The 26,757-nt window shown below is 32.2% G+C and overlaps 2 protein-coding genes across 2 annotated transcripts; one reads left to right on the forward strand and one right to left on the reverse strand.

Moving 5' to 3' along the window:
- Positions 1–933: 933 nt before the first annotated feature.
- LOC123271526 (toll-like receptor 6) lies at positions 934–16,844 on the forward strand. Its single transcript, XM_044737870.1, has 3 exons — positions 934–5,241; positions 15,179–15,250; positions 16,474–16,844. Exon 1 carries the CDS (start codon positions 1,542–1,544, stop codon positions 5,226–5,228), a length of 3,687 nt encoding a protein of 1,228 aa, XP_044593805.1. The 5' UTR covers positions 934–1,541; the 3' UTR covers positions 5,229–5,241; positions 15,179–15,250; positions 16,474–16,844.
- A 7,336-nt stretch (positions 16,845–24,180) lies between these two features.
- LOC123272285 (ataxin-8-like) lies at positions 24,181–24,771 on the reverse strand (the record flags this gene model as incomplete). The annotated part of the gene is given in 2 exon segments (XM_044738983.1): positions 24,181–24,252; positions 24,700–24,771. Coding segments are annotated over 2 exon segments (144 nt in total), but the record flags the coding sequence as incomplete, so codon positions are not given.
- Between the last annotated feature and the right edge of the window lie 1,986 nt (positions 24,772–26,757).

Raw genomic sequence — 26,757 nt, forward strand, 5'->3', positions numbered from 1 at the left:
GATCATTTATCTGACCATATGTGACCATAATGATCATATGTGATTATAATGATCATATGTAACCAGATATGACCATATGTGATCATATCTGACCAAATATACAACCATATATGATCGAATTTAACCAAATCTGACTTCATTTCATCACAAGTGATCATTTATCTGACCATATGTGATCAAATATGATCATAAGTGACCACATTTGACCATATGTAACAAAATATGATTATATGTGACCATATATGACCACGTGTGACCATATCTGACCAAATGTCCATCCATATATGATCAAATGTAACTAAATCTGACCTCATATGATGACAGGTGATCATTTATATGATCATATGTGACTAGATATGATCAATGATTTGACTAAAAAAATTTATGTCCAATTTCAAAATAAAAAACATTAATAAAAAAATTATGAATCTCTAATAAAAATTTAAAATTTCCTCTATAAACCTCTCAATCATAAAGTAATAACTTAAAGCATAAAAAGCATATTGAAAATAAAAGCTCTGTTTGCATTACCATTATAAATACAAAACTATCTGAAATTTATGAATGTATACACAATAATGTAAGTAGCAAGAGTCTGGAGTCCTGGTCTAGCCTGTCGATACACTTTGTATTACTGCCCTTATCAAAGTGGTAGTAACACCCGTAACACACAGTAGTTTAAATTATACTATAGACTCCTCGTCCTGTATATTACAGTATTTGTGTCCTATTCTCACCGGTTACCAGTTTCTGCTTCTGTATTATATATACTTGTTATTGTAGCCGTACTCTACTTCGCTAGCAGCATCACCACCACTACCACCACCAGTAGTAGTAACAGCAGAATACCGATAGAGATGGAGAAGGAGAAGGAGGATGCCAGTAGAAGTGGAAGTGGCAGTCCCTTAGGGAAGGGGAACCGGTACCAGTGATGTTGCGTCGTAGTCGCTCAGAGTAAAAGTCCGTTGCGATCTCCCGTCAGTTGTGCGGAAGACTCCGGTCGTGACGGTCAACTTCGTGTAGCTCCGCCTCTACTAATCTAAACCCGCGATTTGTATTTGTTTTATCCCAATTGGTGTAAGTGTGATTTTAAATTGTGCCAGGATTTTCGTAAGTTTTGAGTAACCACGATGATTCTTCCGCCCACAAAAGTGTCAGTTAATCCCCAAAGATGATCCAGTGATAAAGTGAGTGAGAAGCAGTGAAAAAAACCCTAAATGCCGGTCAAGTTATCTTCAGGGCGTGTTTTAGCGACATAATTAAACTTTGAGCCCTGATTTAAGCTCTGAGATAAAAAAGTCATCCCCAGTTCCAATTTCGGACATCTGGATGAAGATTTTCACTAACCTGGACTAAACCAACCCGCTGGAGGCAAAAAGCCGGGAGATGTTAACCTCAGCGTCTTTTTTGAAGACTCGGAGGTCGTCAGAATTGCTGCGGTCCGAATCAAAGCACCCAATAAAAAATGACCTGTGCTTGAAAGGCTGCATCTGGTAGAAACGTCGAAACTCTGCCGGAAACCAAGCTAATTCCGGTCAGAAATGAGCTACCGCTGGCTGGCTCTCGACCACTTATTGGTTGCCTGGATTTGGATCTTATCGCTGTCATTGTCTTTGCGAAGCAGCGTCCTGGCGGTGACCAGCTCACCAAGTTCCTTGAAGTACGATTTACCAGCACAGTGCACAATTCAGCAAGAGACCTGGTTGAGCTGCGTCCACACTCACTGGGGCAGCTCCCACTTGAACATTTCAAGAGTTCTAGGGGAATACGTGACTGCCCTGACGATAATCTGCGAGGATAATCTGCAAGCATCAATCATATCCAAGGAAAATTCAGGAGCTGGGGGTGACCTTGAAGCGGCCAAGCTGGTGGAGGAGTACTTGCACCTATGGAGGCTGAAGGACTTGAAGGTGCTGGGCTGCCAGGTGAGGAGCTGGTCAGGAAAGGTCCTGGCAGGGTTCCATGACTTGCGGAACTTGACAGTCAGAGGAGCTAGCCAGGATCGCAAGAATCAGGATGTCTTTGAATTGGAAAAAGGCGCCTTTGAGATCACCCGGCTGATCGAGAAGATGGACCTGTCTGGGAACAACATCTGGCAGCTTCCTGAAGGGGTCTTCTGCCCGTTGACGAGCTTGGTGACGCTGAACGTGTCTTGGAACATGTTGAAGGACGTGGCGGAGTTGGGGTTCAGTGATTACAGTGTCGGTGTTTCTAAGCGGGACGTTGATTCCGCTCCGGTGGTGACGCAAATGACATGTTCGCTGGACATCCAGAGCTTGGATGTGTCGAACAACCAGATTTCAGTCCTGCCGTCTCATGGGTTCTCCTCACTGCAGAGGCTTAGAACGCTCAATGTGTCTGGAAATGTAATCAGAGTGGTTGACGATGCGGCTTTGAAGGGGCTGAGATCCCTTGAAGTATGCGATCTGTCTAGCAATCGGATTGTCGCCCTCCCGGCAGGAATGTTCGAAGACGCGACTAATACTCTGAAGGAGCTGAGACTCCAGAATAACTCGATCAGCGCATTGGCGCCAGGATTGCTGATCAACATGAGCCAGCTTGTCACTCTGGATTTATCCAGGAACATGCTTACTAGTTCTTGGCTAGACGGTAATACCTTTGCCGGTCTGGTGAGATTGGTGCTCTTGGATTTATCAAGAAACAAGATTAACAAGATCGACCCGGAGTTGTTCAAAGACCTCTACACCCTTCAGATTCTCAACCTCCAGTTCAATGAAATAGAAATCATTCCGGCTGATACGTTTTCTCCGATGAGAAATCTGCATACGCTTGAATTGTCGCACAACAGACTTACGTACCTGGATGCTTACTCGCTCAACGGACTGTACGTTTTGTCGTTGCTGTCGTTGGATTCTAACGCTCTGGAAGGCATCCACCCTGACGCGCTTCGTAACTGCTCCAACATGCAGGATCTCAATCTATCTGGAAACAACTTTGAGTATATTCCAATTGCGCTGAAGGACATGCGGCTGTTAAGAACTCTTGACCTGGGTGAGAACCAAATAAAAACTCTCGACAAGCCCGGTTTCCGTGGAATGACCAGTTTGTACGGGCTCAGAATGATCGGCAATGAAATAGTTAATGTGACTCGTGGTGCTTTCGCAGAGCTTCCTAAATTGCAGATTCTAAATCTCGCAAGAAACAAGATAGAGTACATTGAATACGGAGCGTTTGCAAGCAATGAAACCTTGCAAGCGATCAGACTGGATGCTAACTACCTTCAGGACATGACAGGTGTCTTCGCCAACACTCCCGGGCTGCTCTGGCTGAACATGTCCGACAACCAGATCAACCACTTCGACTACGCATTGCTTCCCGAGAAGCTTCAATGGATGGACTTGCACAAAAACAAAATCCAAGACCTGGGAGTCGCCCCCAGCAATCTTCACCTCCAAACCCTGGACGTCTCCTTCAACGAGCTGACTCGCATCGACCCCAAATCCGTCCCAGACTCCATAGAGCTTCTGTTCGTCAACGACAACAAGATCCACACCGTCGAGCCCAAGACCTTCTACGACAAGGTAAATCTGACCCGCGTGGACCTCTACGCGAACCAGATCGTTAAGATGGACCTCTCTGCTTTGCAACTTAGCCAAATTCTTGAAACCCGGGCTCTTCCTGAATTCTACATTGGAGGGAACCCATTTATCTGTGACTGCACGATCGAGTGGCTTCAAAGGATAAATTCACTGTCACTCCGACAGCACCCACGTGTCATGGACTTGGAACTAGTCTACTGTCGGCTTCCGTACAATCGACACCGTTCCTTTGTGTCGCTGTTGGAAGCCAAGCCATCTCAATTCCTGTGTACCTACAAAGCCCATTGCTTTGCTCTGTGCCACTGCTGTGACTTTGACGCCTGTGACTGCGAGATGACCTGTCCGAGTAACTGCACATGCTACCACGACCAGTCCTGGTCAGCAAATGTCGTAGATTGCTCCAATTCTGACTACAGAACCTTACCGGGGCGGCTGCCCATGGATGCAACTGAGGTTTACCTAGACGGTAACAACTTTAGCGAGCTCACCTCCCATTCCTTCATCGGCCGCAAGAACCTGGAGGTGCTCTACGTCAACGACAGCAACATCATCACAATTCACAATCATACCTTCAGCGGATTGAAGCGGCTGGTGGTTCTGCACCTGGAGAACAACAGGATAGGTCGACTGAACGGCCCGGAACTGATCCCACTGGAGAACCTGAAGGAGCTGTACCTCCAGAACAACCTCCTGGCGTACATTGACAATGGAACCTTCAATGCTCTGACCCACTTGGAGGTTCTCAGGCTGGACAACAACAAGCTCAAGACCTTCGCGCTCTGGCAGTTGTCCTTAAACCCTTATTTGGTGGACATCAGCATCTCCAGCAACCCTTGGAGCTGCGAGTGCGGATTCCTGGACCAGGTCCGCGACTGGATGACCAAGAACCAGGTCAAGATCTCCGATTGGAAGCGGGTTACTTGCGAATTGGGGATGCCCATCAACCTGGTGGTCAACGGAACGGTGGTAAATTGTGCTGCGTTGACCGGAACCACTTCCGCAATTGAAACCAGGCAGCTGGAGGCTTACCTGCCGCTCCTGCTGGCCACTGCGGTGCTGTTCTTCGCGATGGTCGCTTTGATCTGTGGAGCGTTCAGGCACAGGAGGACGCTCAGGGCCTGGGCAGCCAGCAGGTGCGGATTAAGAGCCTGCTACAAGACCGCGGCCTTTGAGGACCGGGAGAAACCCTTCGATGCTTACATCTCCTATTCGGCCGTTGACGAAAATTTCGTGTCGAGGGTCCTGGTTCCCGGTCTGGAGTCGTCTTACAGGCTCTGTCTGCACTACAGGGACCTTGGAGCTGGAGCCAATGTTGCGGACGCTGTTGCGGAGGCTGCGGACTCCTCCAGGAGGACCATTCTTATCTTGTCCAGGAATTTCCTGCATGGAGAGTGGTCCAGGTTCGAGTTCAAGGCCGCACTCAGGGAGGCTCTCAGGGGCAAGGGCAGGTCCGTTATTTTGTTACTTGTTGGAGGCGTCTGCCCCAGGGATCTTGACGCTGATCTGAGGAAGAGGATTTCTTCGCACACGGTTCTCGTTTGGGGGGATAAGCTGTTCTGGCAGAAATTAAAGTTCGCCATGCCTGATGTCTCGCCGATTCCTGTGCTAGAGAGACCTCTGCCTTTGCCACCTCCTCCTCCACCGCCTTCGCAACATTTGTGGGCATAGGAACATGATTCTGGTAAGTTTTTAAAATATTAATATGGAAAACTTTTAGGTGATAGTTGAATCTAGATTGTAATTTGGAAAAATGGTAATCGGAAAAAATAGACCGGAAAAAATTTTTAAGATATGAAAAATTCATATTGTTTCATTAAAATTATTGTAAAATAAAAATTATAATATCCACCCCCAGAATGATCGCTCCATTTTTTTTTACAAAAAAAAAAAAATACACATTATTATGATTATTTTTATTTTATAATAATTTTAATGAAATAATATGAATTTTTCATAACTTTAAAATCTTTTCCGGGATTCTGAAAAAATAGCTATAAATTCTGAAATATTGAACTTATTAAAATTTTTATTGATACCAAAAATGTTCAAAATTAATTCCACTACAATTTTTATCTTAAGCATTTTTTAAAATCAAAATTTTCAAAATCACAGCTGTTTTTTCACGATTTTATTATTCTAAAAATGTCACATTACGATTTCTATAAAAAAATACCTATATATTCTATAATATCGCTCGTAAAAAAATTTTAAAAAATACCAAAATTGTTCAAAATTTAATTTTCTACAATTTTTGTTCCAAAAATTTTCTCTAAAATTCAAATTTTCAAAACTGCAGCTTTTTTTAAAATCTACATTTTTAAAAACGCTATGCTATGTAACTTCCACAAAAAATACCTATATTTTCCAAAATATCGCTTGTGAAAAATTTTTAAAGACACCAAAATTGTTCAAAATTAAATTATCTACAATTTTTGTTCCAAAAATTTTCTCTAAAATCCAAATTTTCAAAATTACAGCCTCTTTTTTAATCTACATTTTTAAAAAGGTCATATTAGATAACTTCCACAAAAAATACCTATTTTTTCCAAAATATCGCTTGTGAAAAATTTTTAAAGACCCCAAAATTTTTCAAAATTAAATTATCTACAATTTTTGTTCAAAAATATTTCCCAAAATCAAAAATTCAAAAATTATAACCACTTTAAATGTCATCTTATTTTTCCAAAAATCATCAGAAAAAAAAAGAATTTAAAATTGAAAATAGGTATTGAAATATTAATTTAAACGTAATTATTCACTTTAATATCACTGTCACTGAATATTCAATATTATCAAGCTATAAATATTTAATAATCGTGGTTTATTCATTTGCTCTAATAAAATTCTCTATTACATAAATTATAAAAAATAAAACTAGTTCCTAGAAGTTACCAATTATTTTCTATTTTTTCCATCCACACTATTTATTTTCGTCCCTGCTGGGGAAATGAATGTAAGAATTAATCAGTGAACTTTAACAGCGTTAATATAAACTACACTTACTCATAATTTAAATAATTCACCAGTGACTAAAAAAAATAAAAAATGAATGAATTAAATGTAAAAGCGCGTAAATTAAAATTAAATAGTACCGTAATAATTAACGATTGCGATACACGTGTTTATAGGACAGAAGAGTTGGTATTAATTTTATCAGAGATGGAAAATGGAGTTTATGGTACCGCCGAGGATGAACATAATGAAATTGTGCTAGTATCACGGACTATATAGATAGATAGATAGATAGATATATGTATAGAGAAGAGGATACTCTATAAATATTCGGATTATCCAATGAGCCATGCGCCATGAGCTATGACAAATTATCTGTCATTGGATTTATCAGTTTTAAAAGTTTCAGTCCCAGTTCCAGTCACAGTAGCAATAATAATGGCAAATAATAAAAATAACTGGGTGTAATAATAATAAAACTCTAGAGAACCGAATGAACGTTATTCATAGCGTAATTTTACTGCCGATTCTTCCTGCGATAAGTCCTTTATTTTTATGAGCTTATAAATATGTCCGAGAGCTGGCACTAAAATTATTTTTCCTTCAGCTATGCTATTATTATTATTATTATTATTATTATTATTATTGCTGATGTTATTATTATTAAAGATAGATAGTTTTGCGTAAAAAGATTATTTAATAGTAAATTTTTGAAAAAAAATTTGATAATTGGGGGCACAGGAAAGAAGTTGAAAAAATTTTTTTATTTTAAGGAAAAAATTACCAATTATTCTTTGAAGTATGTAGATTCTTAGAATCTAGACGAAGAATTAAAAAAATTAATAGTTTGGCTAAAAAAAATTATTTAAAAATGAATTTTAAAAATTTTTGATGATTTTCTTGGATACAATTTTGAGAAATGGAGGCGAAGGAAAGTAATTGATAAATTTTTTTTATTTTAATGAAAAAATTACCAATTATTCTTCAAAATATGTATTTTCTTAAAATCCAGGCGAAGAATTGAAAAAATTAATAGTTTGGCTGGAAAAAATTATTTAAAAGTTAATTTATTTAAATTTTGATATTTTTATTGGAAAAATTGTTAATAAATGGAGGCGTAGAAAAAAAGTTGATAAAATTTTTTGATTTCAATGAAAAAATTACCATTTACTCTTCAAAGTATCTAGTTTCAGAGAATCTAAACAAAGAATTAATCTAATGAATATTAACACCAAAATAAATAAAAAAAAAAAACCATGAATGCCCCAATAAAAAATTCTAAACAACCCCGAGTCGCAAAAATAAAAAATTCAAACAATGGGAACAATAACAATCCATATGTAAATACCTAAGTAAGGTAAAAATGTTAAAAAATGTATGAACAAAATAAAAACTCGAAAAAAAGTTTGGGTTCTCTTGAACTAGGGCAAAAAGGTGAAATTCGACACACAATGAGTCTCTTCGGGGCCATTGTCCGTTGTAAATGTATTTTTTAGGTAATCCCCGAAAGAGAGAGCAGTAAAGAGCAAAAAGGGCGAAACTTGTGAAGAAGCGAGCCTGAAGAGGGCCAGGTACAATACAATACACCCGGTACAGTTTGCTATAGCTCCTACATACAGTATCCTCCATTCGTATTCGGGCTTATACTGCGGAGCGGGCGTATCGATGCAGCTTATCGGCGGCTCAGCCGTTAATGGAAGTGAAAGCAGACCTAAGGGCTGTCGTTTCCTCACATATACAATAGCAAAAAGAAAAAAAAAGAACAATAGTTACAAAAGTGAAAATTAAAAAAATTCACTTTTAAATAATTTTTTCTAGCCAAAATATTAATTTTTTTAATTCTGTACCTGGATTCTAAGAATCTACATACTTAAAAGAATAATTGATAATTTTTTCATTAAAATAAAAAAATTTTATCAACTTCTTTTCTGCGCCTCCATTTCCTCAAAATTTATTCTAAAACAATATCAAAAATTTTTAAAATTAACTTTTTAAATAATTTTTTTTAGCGCACATATTGATTTTTTTAATTCTTCGCTTGGATTTTAAGAATCTACATACTTCAAAGAGTAATTGATAATTTTTTCATTAAAATAAAATAATTTTATCACCTTCTTTCCTACGTCTCCATTTAATAAAAATTTTTCTAAGAAAAATATCAAAAATTTTTAAAATTAACTTTTAAATAATTTTTTCTAACGAAACTATTAATTTTTTCAATTCTTTGCCTAGATTATAATAAACTACATACTTCAAAGAGTAATTGATAATTTTTTCATTAAAATCAAACAATTTTATCAATTTCTTTCCTACGCCTCCATTTCTTCAAAATTTTTCCAACAAAAACATCACAATCTTAAAAAATTGACTTTTTAAATAATTTTTTCTAACAAAACCATTAATTTTTTCAATTCTTTGCCTAGATTATAAGAAACTACATACATCAAAGAGTAATTGGTAATTTTTTGATTAAAATCAAACAATTTTATCAATTTCTTTCCTACACCTCCATTTCCTCAAAATTTTTCCAAAAAATTTTTTAAAAATATACTTTTAAATAATTTTTTCTAACGAAACTATTAATTTTTTTGATTCTTCGCCTAGATTTTAATAAACTAAATGCTTCAAAGAGTAACTAGTAATTTTTTCATTAAAATCAAAAAATTTTATCAACTTCTTTCTTACGTCTCCATTTAATAAAAATTTTTCCAAGAAAAATATCAAAAACTTAAAAAATCGACTTTTAAATAATTTTTTCTAACGAAACTATTAATTTTTTCAATTCTTAGCCTAGATTTTGAAAAACTACATACTTCAAAGAGTAATTGTTAATTTTTTCATTGAAATCGAACTATTTTATCAATTACTTTCCTACGCCCCTAGTTATAAACTCCTCCCGGCACAATTTCTACTCCTACTAAAAAAAAAAAAAAATAAATAAATAAGTGAAATAAAATCCCTGAGTCAACAAAACAAACAATAAATAAAAGAAAATCCATAAATAAACTGTCAATTTTTCAGCTCAGGTGTTTTAGCATAATAAAAAAAATAATTGGATTAAAAAATGAATAAAAATCAATGAATTGACATTTGACATGTCCATTGAACTTCGGTAGAACTTTTGTAGATGTAAAAGTCAACCGAAGGGCTTTGTGAGCGCGCTGGGAAGAGCGAGTCGATGAAAGTGGAAGAAACTAAAAAAAATAAAATAAAAAAGAAGAATTTTACACAAAGCCCCACGGAACATAAATACAAAATCAAAAAAAAAAAAAATACGTACGGAATAAAAATAAAATCAGCGACTATTATAAAATTTTTATTATTTTTTAGTTAAATAATTCGGAAAAATCGATTGCTATAGATACAAGATCTTCATTCGGGGGGAAGAATAAAGCCGTGGAACGTTAACGGAACACTGATTGCCCATAGAGAAGGAATCGGAAGATAAAAGAGGCGAAAAAATATCTAAAATCAATGAGTGAATGTGACGAAGGTTAGACCGAGTGCTTTCATCTTGCCGTCTTTTGTCTTTTGTCTTTTACTTTTGTTCGCGAGTTTGCTTCTTCTTCTTTTATTTTAGATTTCCTTTTTTTTTTATTTTATTCTGTCGTTAGCTATTTTTTGTTCTTTATTCTTTTATCGAGCTATCATTCGTTCAACGGTACCCTATTTAATTCTCGTCACGTTTTCTCTTGTGTGCTGATTGATAGATTGATTGCATTTCCAAATTCTCCTGATGCCGCTGCACCTACGTTTGATCATCTCAATTTTTTTTTTTTTTTTTTTTTTTTCCGGGTAAATCTATCGCTAATTATCCAATCAACGATCCGATTTATTGTTCAAACATTTAAAAATTTTATAAGATACTTAAAATAAAATAAATTGATCGATTAAAAAGTTATTTTTAATTTGAAAAAAAAAAATGTCGCTGCTTTAGAAAAATTGCATCCTTTTATATTATATTTAATAGAGAAAAGTGAAAAGATAAAACAGTAAGTTAACTGCGGACGTCGAACGTTAAAACACAAATATATGGTATTAATTATGTCAAGATAATAAAGTAAAAACGCCAGAGAGCATAATAACGTTAAAATGATAATTAATTAGGAGAAAGAATAAAAAAAGAACCGGAGAACCCGGCAGGACAAACTCCGCTAATTGGAAAGGAACTCATTAATCTAATTAATAGCAATTTAACGAATTAACTATCCGCTTTAATATTTTCAGGGTTTTCCGATCAATACTAGACGTACAATGTTACATCAGTAATTGAAAATTATTTAGTAGAAATATTTTTTTTCAAGGTTTTTTAGAGAAAAATTCGGATTTTATGTTTGTGATCACTGATTACTGATCAGATCTGACCAGATGTGACCAAGTAGATTTAAGATCTTTAAATTAATTTTTTTTACCAAAATATGATCATATACGATCAGATCTTACATATATGATCACTGATCAGTGATCATTGATCAGATCTGATCAAACATGACCATATCTGACCCGTCAGATCTGTATATTGCTCATATCTGATAATATAAGATCGCATATAATCAGATCTTGCATATATGATCACTGATCATTGATCAGATCTGACCAAATGTGATCAGATATGACCAAGTAGATCTTTTAAGATCTTTAAATCATTTTTTTACCAAGATATGGTCATAGATATACAGATCTTATCTATATGATCACTGATCACTGATCATTGATCAGATCTGACCAAGTAGATCTCTTAAGATCGTTAAATTATTTTTTTTACACCAAGATATGGTCATATATAATCAGATCTTGCATATATGATCATTGATTACTGATCATTGATCAGATCTGACCAAAAATTACCACATCTGACTCTTTAGATCTGTATATTGCTCATATCTAATAATATGAGATCGATTATAATCAGATCTTATATATGATCACTGATCATTGATCAAATCTGACCAAGTAGATCTCTTAAGATCGTTAAATTATTTTTTTTTCCACCAAGATATGGTCATAGATAATTAGATCTGACGTATATGATCATTGATTACTGATCATTGATCAGATCTGACCAAAAATGACCACATCTGACTCTTTAGATCTGTATATTGCTCATATCTGATAATATATGATCGACTATAATCAGATCTTATATATGATCACTGATCATTGATCAGATCTGACCGAATGTGACCAGATCCGACCCAATATATTTTTTCAGATCTATAAATTGCTTATATTTGGTTAAATCTGATCATATATAATCAGATCTGACCCATGATTACTGATCACTGATCAGATCTGACCATATGTGATCAAAATTGAATATATCAGACCATAAAGATCTGATTAGATCTTCACGTTTTTTATCTGACCAGATATGATCAGATATGATCTATATGATCAGATATGATCTATATGATCAGATATGATCTATATGATCAGATCTGATCTTTATGATCAGATCTAATCTATATGATCAGTGATCACTGACCAAATCTGACCACAATTTTTTTTCTCAGCAAAATTAAAATTTTTTAACAAAAAATATGACTAAAGATTTATGAGTCGTATTCTCACATATATTATTTCTAAAAATAAAAAAAAATATTTCTAACGAAAAACATAACTTAGATTTAAAGCTGACAGATTTCCACGCCCGTGAATGTGAATAATCTCTAAAAAACCAGCTGCGACAACTCAAAGCCGTAGAGTTTCCTCACATCGCTTTCAGATAAATCCAAACTCTGAAATAACCGACACCTCTCCCTCCACCAAAATATATTTTAAAAACTCACTTACAGCAATCATATAACTATCACTTCTTTTTTTTAATCTAAAGTGACATTCTAATGTCTACATTGGAGCCTTTTATTTGGCGGATAATTTGCGACAAAAGATGCGAAGTAAAATAAATTAAAGTACAAAGTGGTAATATAAGTAAAGTGCTAGCTGGTCTTTTATTGTTAAACAACTCTAACATAATATAACAGCCGGACCATTATTCCAGCATCACAGGCCATTGTACTGAGGCGTGAGGCTGCAGATTGAGCATCTGCTGTTGTATGTTATATTATGCATTATATATACTGAGTATATATGAGGCCTCTACTTATACTTAACTCTCTTTCTTTCTCTTTCTTCTTCTCCTCATCTTCCTCCTCCATAATATATAACTTTAACATGTGAGAAGTTCTTGCACGCACAGTTGGATACAAAAAAACACCTGAGCCAGGATCACAAGAGCCTTCACATCCTCAGAATTTATAATTTCAAAGTTAAATCCAATTATTTAGTAATTCTTTGTGTTAATTATTTTAATAACAGGGGAAAATTTTAAGACTCACGATTTATAAATTATGTATAAGTTTTTTTCTTGAGACATTATTTTAAATACCTTATGGGTGAAAAATATTTTTATATAATAATTGGATGAGATATTTTGATAATAATAATTTAAGTAAAGATTGGAAATAGATATGGATGCACTTAATAAGAAGAGAATGATAGGAGTTTAAATGAAAGCGTATTGATACAAACCGGGGGGATATTTTCTGGAGAACAGCGAGTAGATAATCCGATTTGTTCTTCAATTATCGAATCAGTCGAACTGTGGTATTTAATCGATTGCCTGAATCAATCTGCCGGCTGGAGATAGAGACGGATGAATGTATATGTGTATACCCCAATACTACTCGGTTTAATATCGATTCTGAAGAGTAATTTTAGTGAGTCTACCTCCATCTCCATCTCCTCTCGGTGCACCGCCATCTCTTCCGTAGTTGTAACACGTGAATTAATTGAAACTTTGCTTTAACTTTCACAAACCGTAACGACTTTATTGAAACTAAATTAACCACACAACTATGTCTTCCTAATGAATGAATCAACTTCTATGAATCCCTTTCGGACAAATAATAACCGCCATTAATGCATTTGTATGATGTTTTATCAATTCAGTTGTTTTAAAGAAGAAAATTAAAAAAGTTTTGATTTTATGAAAATATGATCAGATCTGACCAGATCTGATCAGTGATCACATGTGATCAGATTTAATTAAAACTGGTGAGATTTCATCAGATAGATACAATATATCAATCTGACCATATCTGGTAAAATCTGATCACATATGGTCAAATATGATCAGTGATCACTGATCATATAAGTCAAATTTAATTTCATCTGATCATATTTTAACAAATAAGGAGAAAATACAGATCTGACCAGATTTACTTGGTCAGATATGGTCACATGTGATCATAAGTGATCAGATCTGGTCAGTGATCTGATTACATGTGGTCAGATTTCATTAAAACTGGTTAGATCTCATCGGATAGATACAATATACAAATCTGACTATTTCTGGTCACATTTGATCACATATGATCAGATATGATCACTGATCACTGATCATATAAGTCAGATTTAATTTTATCTGATCATATTTTAACAGATAAGGAGAAAATACATATCTAGTCAGATTTTCTGGGTCAGATATGGTCACATGTGATCATAAGTGATCAGATTTGATTAAAACTGGTTAGATCTCATCAGATAGACATAATATCGACGGTCTAATTAGCAATCAGTCTAACTCCTTATTTTTTAGAGAGTGATTTTTTAACATTTTGATGTAGCAATAGTCCAATTATAAATTATTTGAATGATCCAAACCAAAATATTATACCTCTATTCGATATTAATGGCATTGAATAGTTTTTTAAAATGATAATAAATTTTAAAATAATTGTTTTTTCGTACAAATGGAAGATTCTCTAAAATGGAGATAGACAATTTGCTAGTCAAAACGTCGATATAAAAATCTGACCAAATCTGGTCACATCTGATCAGTGATCACTGATCATAAATACCCAATTTGATTTTATTCGGTCATATTTTATCAGATAAGGACAAAATACAAATCTGACCAGATTTGGTCACATGTAATCATAACTGATCAGTGATCATATATGTATAATATGATGAAATCTAGCCAAATCATATCAGAACGAAAAAATGGCAAATTGTGACCAGATTTGATCACATTTGATCAAATCTGATCCGTGATCAGTGACTACATATGACCAAATCTGATCAGACAGAGTCAGATGTAATTTTTTTTTTCCTGAGTACGGAAAAGACGATGGTATTTTAATTAAAAACTTAATTAAAAATCTCATGAACCAATAAACAACTTCAATAAAGAGTAAAATTGAAATTCCCTTTTGTCTTAGCACAAAGTACACTCAACAATATACAATACTCAATGTACTGAGACTTAACTACCCTGTAACGCATCAGTAATTTTCTCAATACAATATCAAGTCTCTGGTATTTCATTACCGACAAACTATTTTTATTTTATTTAACTTTTTTCCGTCCAGCTTTTTTTCAATTCCCGTTAATACTATCAGCCATTTTGTCGAGGTACATTCTTACTTACGGTCACTTTGTATTGGCAAAAGTCTTCACCGTTTCTCAGTCAATAAAACAGCGTAATCGCGATCTGTATTCCCCGGGGAAGAAAAAAAAATATATATATATCTAAAAATAAAAGACGGACAAAGAGGAAATAAATGTAATGAAATAAAATAGATTAATCCGTTAGTGTTAAACTCTATTCTTTATTATTATTCTTACGTTTTTATTTTTTTTTTTTTCGTCTTTTGTTTCAGATGGGAATCCTAGCCGGAGGTATTATCGAACTTTATCCACGTATGGAGTCCCTGGATATCACCAAAAGAATAGTAAGTTTTATTTTAAGGTTTTTACAACTCTATTCTAAGCTAAGTTTTATATTAGTTTTATCGAAGCTTTCGGTGAATTCAATTTCATATATCTATATATATAAAGAGAAAAAGAGAAAGAGAAGAAAGAGCTCAAGACTATAACTTCCTAAATCCAATTCTTATCAACATTTTTACCTCCATTTTACTCTGATAAAAGTTTTATCAAATCCGGTAATTAGTTTACCAATAGAATGCTCTTTGATAAGATTTTTTGTCCTCGAAGTAACCAAATAATTAAGAGATTACCTTAGGTTTTTTCTTCTTTGAGAGTTTTAGTTGATAAAACTCGGCTAAATTTGTGATTTACTTACTAGTTTATAAATAAATATGAAAAATAATGATTGTGTGCATTTAAAAAAAAATTTCACTTAATTATTTGATTTCTTAAGGTCTTAAAAAATTAAGCATTATTTTATTATCCGTGGAAAAATTCAATGACATAACTTTATATGGCCTAATTTAGTCATCTGAATATATATGGCATCATTTGGCCATATATGACATGATCTGGTCATAAATGATCATATATGGTATGACCTAGCCATATATATGGCATGTATTATTTATAATCCATGGAAAAATGTAATGATATGACTTTATATGACATCATCTGACCATATATGGCATCATCTGATCATATATGGCATGATCTAGCCATATATATGGCATGTATTATTTATAATCCATGGAAAAATGTAATGATATGACTTTATATGGCATCATATGGCCATATACGGCATCATATGGCCATATACGGCATCATGTGGCCATATATGGCATCATCTGATCATATATGCCACTATTTTTGCCATATATGGCATCATCTGATCATATATGGCACTATTTTTGCCATATAAGTAGCATGACTTGATTATATATGACATAATATGGTTATAAATGATCATATATGACATGACCTGGCCATATATAGCATGCTTTGGTCATATATAATATGACCTGATCTGATTATAAAATCTGATCTGGTCATATATGGCATGACCTGATGATATATGGCCTGATCTGGTCATATATGGCCTAAAATGACCAATTTGAATAGAAGATCATATCAGGCCATATTTTCTTGAAAATAATTAATAAATTTTTTTTGTGGGAAAATTTTTTTTAATAATACAAAATTGATTTAGATGATTAATAATTTCTTAAATGAATTTATTTTTCAGAACCCCGGACTATCGAGACAATTCTATCAACTTATGATCAAGAAGAAATAATCACAATCGCGCTGGAGTATAACTAAAAATAATAAAAATAATTTTTTCAAGACTAAATAAAATAACTTAAAGATTCGATCGAAAAAAGAAGACTCGTGATAGCTTTCGTAGGATAATAAAACTAAAACTAAAACTAAAACTAAAACTAAATAAATGGACATTATTAGTGCAAAAGTAACTAAGAAGTAAAAAATAAAAAGAAATAAAAGTACTTGTATATCTTATATCGCAACGAATTACGCATTTTTCTCTCGCTAATTGGTCGATCGTTGAATTTACATATTGATCACGTTTATTAAAGAAATTTATATTTAAAAAATCATTAAAATAAAATATGTAAGATGAAATTGTTCTTCGCTAATTATCTTTTATTGTTTTGGGCGACTGCTTTGTTAGCTCAAACGACAATTTATAAATGTAAATAATAATAAATATAAACAAATTTTGTATATTTGTAATATAGATAGGGATATGTATCATACAACAATAAAATTATTTATATATATTTTAATCATGAATAAAGAAAATGTCTTTTATTTATAAGATTACATTTTTTATTGATTTATTTACATACCATCTACCCATAAATTTTTAATCCTTATAATTTTTCCTAAAAATCAATATTTTAAATTAATAATAATAAAAAATAAATATATTATTTCTTTACAAAAAAAAAAAAAAAAAAATTATATTTAAATACTTGTCAATATATATTTTTGTCCTCTCTATTTAATGGTTGGCTTTTTATCGGATATTGCAAAAAAGGAAAACTAAAATAAAATGCATGAAGAAAAGTATCAGCGCGCAGGTTCTCAATATCCTGGCTTGGAGCGGCAAATAAAGGACAACAATGGCTGGTACGTGAAACTTTATATGAAAATGTAAAGGAACAAGAATGAAACTGGTTTGTGTGCAATTTCGAATTGGACGTTGAGTAGCATGAGACCACGAAAGGATATGGGATATGGGATATAGGATATGGGATAGTAACAGAGTAACGCAGTTGCCCATCAGACCGGAGCATCTCCAGATAGATCCCAGGTGGGAAGCACACCTTACATCTTCGTTGGTGTTCTGCTGATTCACTCTCCACCCTCATTGTTCCCGTCGTTTGCATCTACCGAGGTATATAGCTATAACTATAACTATAACTATAAGTACAAGGATCAGGATGAGGATAAGTATTACGAGTCCGGCTAGACCAAATGGAATAGAAGCCGCTTTTCATTTTTTTATTAGACTTTAGTTTATTTTATTCTATTGGACAGACGAGCGAACAACAATGGCAAGGTTAGAGCTGCTATAGAAGCTCTTGACAATAAAATAAACTTGAGGACAGGTCAACAATATCTCACAATACAATTTTTTTCGGTTAATAATCACCGTTTTTCGATGGATAGTATTTTTAAGTGATTGAAAATTTTTTGTTATTATTTGAAAGGATAATTTTTTATTTAAAAAGTGAATTGATGATTAATAATTTAATTTATTTGAAGACAATTATCTAATTTTAATAAATATTTTTTAACATTAAATGAATATTTATTTGGGAGGAAAGTACATTTATTAATAGTTAATAAGTATTTATTAATAGTTAACAAATATTTATTAACAGTTAATAAATATTTTGTTTCGCTTGCAATGTCATATGATATTAAGATTGCTTATAAACAAAAATTATCTATATTATTAAGAGAATAAGAAAAATTTTGTCTCCAGGATACATAATTGAGAAATGACCTTGTATCTTGTGAACGATTGACATTTTTAAAGATATACGCTCATCCTGATGTTACACTCATCGAGATCCTTCATTTGAGTACCCACATCAATTTTTCATATATTTATATATATTGTATATATGTATATATGAAAAATATATCAAAAATGCATGCGGATACTCAAATAAAAGCTCTTGATGAGTATAACATGGTGATGAGCTTATATCTTTAAAAATGTCAATAATTGAGAAATTATATTGTATTTTGTCTACTTATGATATTTTTAAAGATATAAGCTCGTCACAATGTTACACTCGTCGAGACCTTTCATTTGAGTACCCACATCAATTTTTCATATATTTATATATATTGTATATAGGTATATATGAAAAATATATCAAAAATGCATGTGGGTACTCAAATGAAAGCTCTTGATGAGTACAACTTCGGAATGAGCTTATATCTTTAAAAATGTAAATAATTAAGAAATTACCTTGTATTTTGTCTACTTATGATATTTTTAAAGATATAAGCTCGTCATAATGTTACACTCGTCGAGACCTTTTATTTGAGTACCCACATCAATTTTTCATATATTTATATATATTGTATATATGTAAATATGAAAAATATATCAAAAATGCATGTGGGTACTCAAATGAAAGCTCTTGATGAGTATAACATGATGATGAGCTTATATCTTTAAAAATGTCAATAATTAAGAAATTATATTGTATTTTGTCTACTTATGATATTTTTAAAGATATAAGCTCGTCACAATGTTACACTCGTCGAGACCTTTTATTTGAGTACCCACATCAATTTTTCATATATTTATATATATTGTATATAGGTTAATATGAAAAATATATCAAAATGCATGTGGGTACTCAAATGAAAGCCCTTGATGAGTGGAACATCACGATGAGCTTATATCTTAAAAATATATATTATATATATGTATATATGAAAAATATATCAAAAATGCATGTGGGTACTCAAATGAAAGCTCTTGATGAGTGTAACATCGGGATGAGCTTATATCTTTAAAAACGTCAATAGTTAAAAAAATACAATGTAATTTAACAAAATTCATTATTTAATTAAGCAAAATTTTAATTATTTATAGTTTACAAGTCACGGCAGTCATATAGTGACTGCAAGTTTGTTAGTTTGCATTAATTATATTACATTTTAATAACGTTTATGGTAAAGTACTAAATTCTATCACAGCTCATAATTATCTTTTATATTTTTAAATATTAAAAACGTTAATTTATTCAGTGAATTTAATTATAATCATGTATTTCAGTTGTAGGGTTATAAAAACTATCAAAAGAAAATTGCTACTTTGGCTTTTTATTTTAAATAAATATTTGTTAACAGATAACAAATATTCATTAACCATTAATAAATATTTATTAACAGTTAATAAATTGTACTTAATAAATTACTTATTAACAGTTAACAAATATTTTTTAACTGTTAACAAATATTTATTAACATTTAATAAATGATATTTAATAAATAATTTATTAACTGTTAATAAATATTTATTAAATTCTATGATGTTAAAAAATCATTAACAATTAATAAAGCTTATTTAATACAAACAAATCCTTCTGTGTACTTTAAAAATGATCATAACTCCTGAAATATTGATTTTTAGGAAAAATTATGAGACTAAAATTGTAGCTTAAAAAATTTCCCACAAAAAATGTTTTTATACTATGAAGCTATCTTTAATATTTTAGAAGATATAATGTGTTAGGTAGTGCTGATTATTTTAGTCACTACAAAAATGACTTTAACTACTAAAATACAGATTTTATTATTATTATTTAATAATAATAAAAAATCTTTTATCCTGTCTCTCTTAAGTGGATTAAAAAAAGTAAATGCCAGGAAGAAAAAAATAAAATTCAAATTTTATCTTCAAATCCAGAGACAGCACTCCAATTTTATAGCAGCGACTTGGTACCAAATGGGAAAAATTTTATTAAAAATATCTAGGTGATTCCCACTGTCTTAAAATTCCACGCTTTGCCTTGCATGTGCATACATTCACTAAAAAAAGCGACTGTCTAAACTGACAGATTATTTTTTAACTCCGTATCGTATAAAATGTATATAAGCCTTATTCCAATTTCACGGCAATCTTTTTTTATTCTCAAGGGCTTAACGTTTTATCCGAAGAAAGACATGGTAGTATATTTTTTTTTCGTTTATTGTTTCTAATCCTCAGCTGGTTTTCAAATTTATGATGAAACAGAATTTTCAGCGTTTATGTTTTGTTACTTTTTATGACGTGTATAATTTTATACGTCGGGATAAAGTTGGTGCTCCCTTGGCACCCTAACCTTCTTCTGTTGGTAGTTCTCGAAAACGGGGACAAGAGTAACAGGGAGTCGAGAATAAGAGCCATCAGATTCAAAATTTATAGCTCAGCTCGGGTTTATGCTTTGGTCCCAAGATCCCCAGTACACCTATCTCATCTTGTTTGCTTCCAACATTAAATCAAATGTCGCTCACTTTTTATTTTTACCCTCACTTCACCCTCTTTATTTTAAATGCTATTTATATTTATATTTATATTAGTTCTTTCATTTTTTTGATAAATCTTTCCTTTCAATCTTTCAAGAACTCAATTTCATTTTAAATATCAATATTTATGATGTAAACAATGTAAAAAATTGGTCAGATCTACTTTTCAGATCTGATCATATGATCAGATCTTATAATCACATGTTATCAGATCTTATGATCACACATTTAATCAAATCTTATGATCATAAATGTCGAGATCTTATAACCAAGTATTATTAGATCTTATGATCAAAGATCATGAGATCTTATGATCAAATATTATTAGATCTTATGACCATGTATTTAGATCTTATGACCAAAGATCATCAAATTAAAAGATCAAATATATTCAGATTTTATGATCAAATATATCAGATTTTATGATTACATTTAGTAAGTTCTGATCACAGACAGTTAAATCTTATGATCACACATTTAATCAGATCTTATGATTAAATATCATCAGATTTTAAGATCAAATAAAGTCAGATCTTATGATCAAATATCATTAGATTTTATGATCACATATGTCCAAATCTTATGATCAAATATCATTAGATCTTACGACAAAGTATAATTAGATCTTATGATTACATATGTCCAGATCTTATGATAAAATATCATTAGATTTTATGATAAAATATCATTAGATTTTATGATAAAATATCATTAGATTTTATGATCACATATGTCCAGATCTTATGATAAAATATCATTGGATCTTCTGTTCAAATATCATTAAATCTTATGGTCACACTTGGTAAGATCTGATCACAGACAGTTAAATCTTATGATCACACATTTAATCAGACCTTATGATCAAATATCATCAGATTTTAAGATCAAATAAAGTCAGATCTTATGATCAAATATCATTAAATCTTATGATCAAAGATCATCAAATCTTATGATCAAATATCATTAAATCTTATGATCAAAGATCATCAAATCTTATGATCCAAGATCATCAGATCTGATGATCAAATATCATTTCATCTTATGATTACACATGTTCAGATCTTATGATCACATTTAGTTAGATCCTCTAATCATATATAATAATGATCTTCTGATTAAATAACAGATCTTATGACCACATCAATGATATTAATTATCAAATCTTATGATCATATAAAATCAGATATTATGGTCACATTTGGTCATAAATGATCTCATTTGGTCAGATCTTCTGATCACATATGACCAATTTTTTTGTTCATTCAATTTTTCACAAAATTACACTAAAATATAATTTTACATACTGAAATCTTAAAAAAAAATGATTGAATTAAAATTAGGCCACTTTTTAGTACCCCATTGTCTCAAAGCGGACAATTACAGGAACAATAACCTCTTCTAAAAGCTCTGGAAAGCGAGATAATAACGTAATCTCACATCAATGTCAATTAAATGAAGACTAAGAGAGACCCAGCGACCCGACAAATGACAATTCGCCATTAATCGAACAAAGTGAATCGTCTTACTGTAATCTAAATTCTCGAAACCTCCCATCCACCTGTTGCAGGCCAGAGCATCGATACAAACTTTGAATAAATTTATCCCCGAGCCTAAAAGTAATAATTGATTTTTAAAATTGTCACCAGTATTATTATTATCACATTAGTGTTATCATCTTGACACTCGAATTGAGGAAAGTGTGAAAGTTGTTAACCTGCTGGGATCTTTAGCCTCATTTTAGATTTCCTCTTACGTTAAATTTAACGGTGCTTTGTCGAGGACAATGAGAGAGCTTACATTTAGTCCCCTATTGTCGCGTCGATCCCTTCCTTCCTTTTGCTCCCTTATTTTCTCTTCTCCCTCAACTTTCCCTCTTCCGAGCTTTTACTCATCTTTCAATTCACCCCTTGTTCTTTCATCAACGCTATTAATATTCCTCCTTATAAATCATAAACTCTTCCCGTTAGATATTTAATATTTAGTAGTCGGTAATTAATAATACACCTAAATAATTTAATTTTAATTTATTTTTACAAACTTTTCATTATTAAGTGATTTTTTTAAGATATATTAAATATAAAATTAATAATAATAATAATAATATTGATGAAATATCAATGAAAAGTTAGATAGTCAGTAAAGCAGTTGACTATTTATACAAGATCGGTAAAAAGAAATAATTACGGTAATTAATAAACAAACGGCTGCTTTGTCGAGGGTTAAGGGTTGAGAGTTGAACGATGTGCGATGATGATGATGATTATTAACACTCGATTGAGCGTGAAAGTTTGAGGGTGAAATCGAGGCAACCGATCAGTTGGTTAGTTCAACCTTCAACGAACAGATTAAACACGATTATTTACAACTGTGTAACCCGGTTACGGCTAATTCGACTTCTGTCGGCTGAAGTTATTTACCCGAATTTTATTTCGAGATTAGGGAAGAATCCAAAGACTAAATCTGTTCGGTTGAAATTGATATATATTCATGGAGAAAGAGAATATTCACTCGGGGAAATATTATATAGTGCAGAAATGTTGAATGTAAAATTTTAAAAACGATATAAAATTGAAAAATATTAAAAAGGACAGCGTGGTAAAATTTAACGAGGCCACACGGTTGGTTTGCAATCTGACGAAAAATCATTCATGTGTGAAAAAAAAATTCAATCGATGATTTGCTGGTGTGACTGAACAGCTACTCGGTTGAGGAAATTCAAGTTAATTTTAAAATTGGCGCTCATGAAAATATGGATAAATTCCGGCTAAATTTTTTTTTATTGGGATTTAAGATTGAGTTAAATATTTGGTATTTGATTTTATAATCTTGCTAGAGAATAATTTATTAAATAATTAATATTATTATTGCAGTTCTTGTTTATGTTGTTGTTCTTGATCCTTTTTTTGTTGTAGTTATTATTATTGTTGTTCTTGTTTTTATTTTTGATCTTCTTTTTGTTGTAAATTTCGTCGTTGTTTTTATTTCTCATTATTGTTCTTATTCTTTCTACTGTTTTCGTTCTTGTTGTTGTTTCTATTTTTGTTGTTCTTGTAGTTGTTTTTTGTTTTTGTTTTTGTTGTCCTTATTATTGTACTCATTTTTGTTGTGAATTTCGTTGATCTTGTTTTAAATTTCGTTTAAATTTTTATTTTTTTTATTTTTCTGTTGTTGTTTTTTTTGTTCTTCTAGATATTTTTGTTGTTCTTCTAGATGATTTTGTTGTTATTGTCCTTTTTGTTGCTTTTGTTCTTGTTCTTGTTTTTGTCTCTATCTTTGTTGTTCTTGTTCTTCTAGATGTTGTCGTTGCTCTTGTTGTTGTTTATGTTGTTCTTCTAGATGGTTTTGTTGTTCTTATTTTTCTTTGTTTCTGTTTTTGTTGTTCTTGTTAATCTTATAGTTTTTGTTCTTATTGTTGTTATTGTTCTTTTTGTTTCTTTTGTTCTTGTTCTTGTTCTTTTTGTTGTTCTTGTTCTTGTTCTTGTTTATGTTTTTTATGTTATTGTTGTTTTGTTGTTCTTTTAGATGTTTACTTTGTTTTGTTTTTATTGTTGTATTTTTTCTTTTTGTTTCTTTTGTTCTTGTTCTTGTTCTTGTTCTTGTTCCTATTTTTGTTGTTCTTGTTGTTGTTTATATTGTTCTTTTAGATGATTTTGTTGTTCTTATTTTTTTTTCTTGTTGGTTTTGTTATTGTTATTGTTCCTGTTTTTATTCTTGTCGTTATCTTCTTCTTGTTGTGAATTTAATTGTTTTTGTTCTTGTTCTTCTTGTTGTTGTTTATATTGTTCTTCTAAATGATTTTGTTGCCCTTATTTTTTTTGTTTTTTTTTTTCTTGTTGGTCTTGTTATTGTTATTGTTCCTGTTCTTATTTTCGTCGTTATTTTCTTTTTGTTGTGAATTTCATGGTTTTTATTCTTGTTCTTATTGTTGTTCGTGTTCTTTGTGTTTTTTTTGTTCTTGTTCTTCTTGTTCTTGTTTTTGTTGTTCTTGTTGTTATTTTTATTATTTTAAATTTTGCTCTTGTTCTTAATCTTTTTTCTGTTGTAATTTTTCATTTTGTTGTTGTTCTTGTTTGTGTGACTATGACTGAAATTTTTTTCTTTTTTTCTAAATGTCATGTAACAAAACAAATAAATTTTAACGTCAAAAAACAAAAAAAAAAAAACGACCTGATGAATTAGATAATATAAAATGATTAAAACAATTTATTAAAAGGTGTTCCTTTGTATATTTAATGATAGCGTACGATAATGAATTTAACAATCTGAAAACGGTAACTCGTTAGTGAAAATTAATTATCACTGGCACGGACATCTGGTTATCTTGCTATTGCACGCACATTGTGTGCACAAACGTGCATTACATCGTAAAGTAAGCCGTGCCCTGGTCGACCTATCACTACTACAACTACAAACTAAAACTACAACAACTGGTACTGCAATTGCATACAAGAAGAAGGGAGAAGCGACGAAGGAGGAAGAAGCGAGAGCAGAGGGTGGTTGGAGGATCGTGGATGCTAGATGGGTATAACACAACCATCAGGTCGTTTGTTACGATGTCATGAGCGTGGAACTATACGTGATACCTCTACTCGATACTGCTGACAATCTGCGGCGTTTCGTTGTTCCGTTCTCTCACTAATTACCACTCGATAATTGTCCGATCATGGTTGAATATTTTATTTGTACGTTATTATCTGACCGCTGATTTAATACAAGCTCAAAACAAAAATAAATAATGGAGGAGCATAAAAAATGGGCAGATGCGTCGATAATATTTAAGTACTTGGTTGACAATACATCACTGGGGTTAAGGGGGGGGGGCATGTTGTACGTTCTCAACGACGCCGAGACGTCGTTTGTGGCGGACTGGTGGCTCCAATAAAGTTCCTGCTGACGCCGGTTCCCAGATAAACCGATTTATCGGCGAGATTCTCGAGGAGCTACCAGCATATCAGAGTGTACATATAAATATAAATATGTTGGGATGATACAATGGAAAAGTCACAAATTTCTACTGTCATGTTGGTTCTTTTTTTTCTGAAGCAATACGCTTGAATTTTAATAGTTCCAATGAAATTAAACTTTGAACTTTTTTGTTTGATGAAAATAAGTTGTAAAATTTTTTTATATGAAAATTGGCCATATATTGCCATATATGCCATATATTGCCACATAAATGCCATATTTTTCGATATAGTTGCCATATCGAGGCAACATCAGGCTATATTGTTATATCAAAGCTATATCCGGCTATATTAAGCCATATATGACCATATAAAAGCCATTTGTTGCCATATCGAGCCATATGTGGTCATATGAAAGCCTTATATTGCCATATCAAGTCATATATGGCCATATATTGCCATATCAAGCCATATGTGGCCATAAGAAAGCCATATATGGCCATTTATTGCCACATCAAACCATATGTGGCCATATCAAGCCATATGTGGCCATATGAAAGGCATATATGGCCATGTATTGCCATATATGGCCATTTATTGCCATATGAAAGCCATATATAGCCATATCAAACCATATGTGGGCATATAAAAGCCATACATTGCTATGTGTTGCCGTATCAAGCCATATATTGCCATATGAAAGCCATATATGGCAATATCAAGCCATACGTGGCCATATCAAAGATATATATTGCCATATCAAGTCATATGGAAGCCATATATGGCAATATTAAGCCATATGTGGCCATATGGAAGCCATATATGGCCATATTGAGGCTATACCAGGTAATGTAAAACCTTTAGTGATAATTTATGAAAAATTTTAAGCAATTAACTGAAAACAAAGGAGTAAATTAAGAAAAGCGGCCATAGAAATAAATGTTAAGTCAAAAGAAAATTACTTTAGAGCAAAAAGGAACAAAATAATTCACCATTGTTCCGTCGTGTAATTAAAAAAGAAACACAATAAGTAGAAAGGAAGCAGAACTGAAGTGAAATTCGAT

Source organism: Cotesia glomerata, linkage group LG9, assembly GCF_020080835.1.
Source record: "Cotesia glomerata isolate CgM1 linkage group LG9, MPM_Cglom_v2.3, whole genome shotgun sequence".
Lineage (NCBI taxonomy): Eukaryota > Metazoa > Arthropoda > Insecta > Hymenoptera > Braconidae > Cotesia > Cotesia glomerata.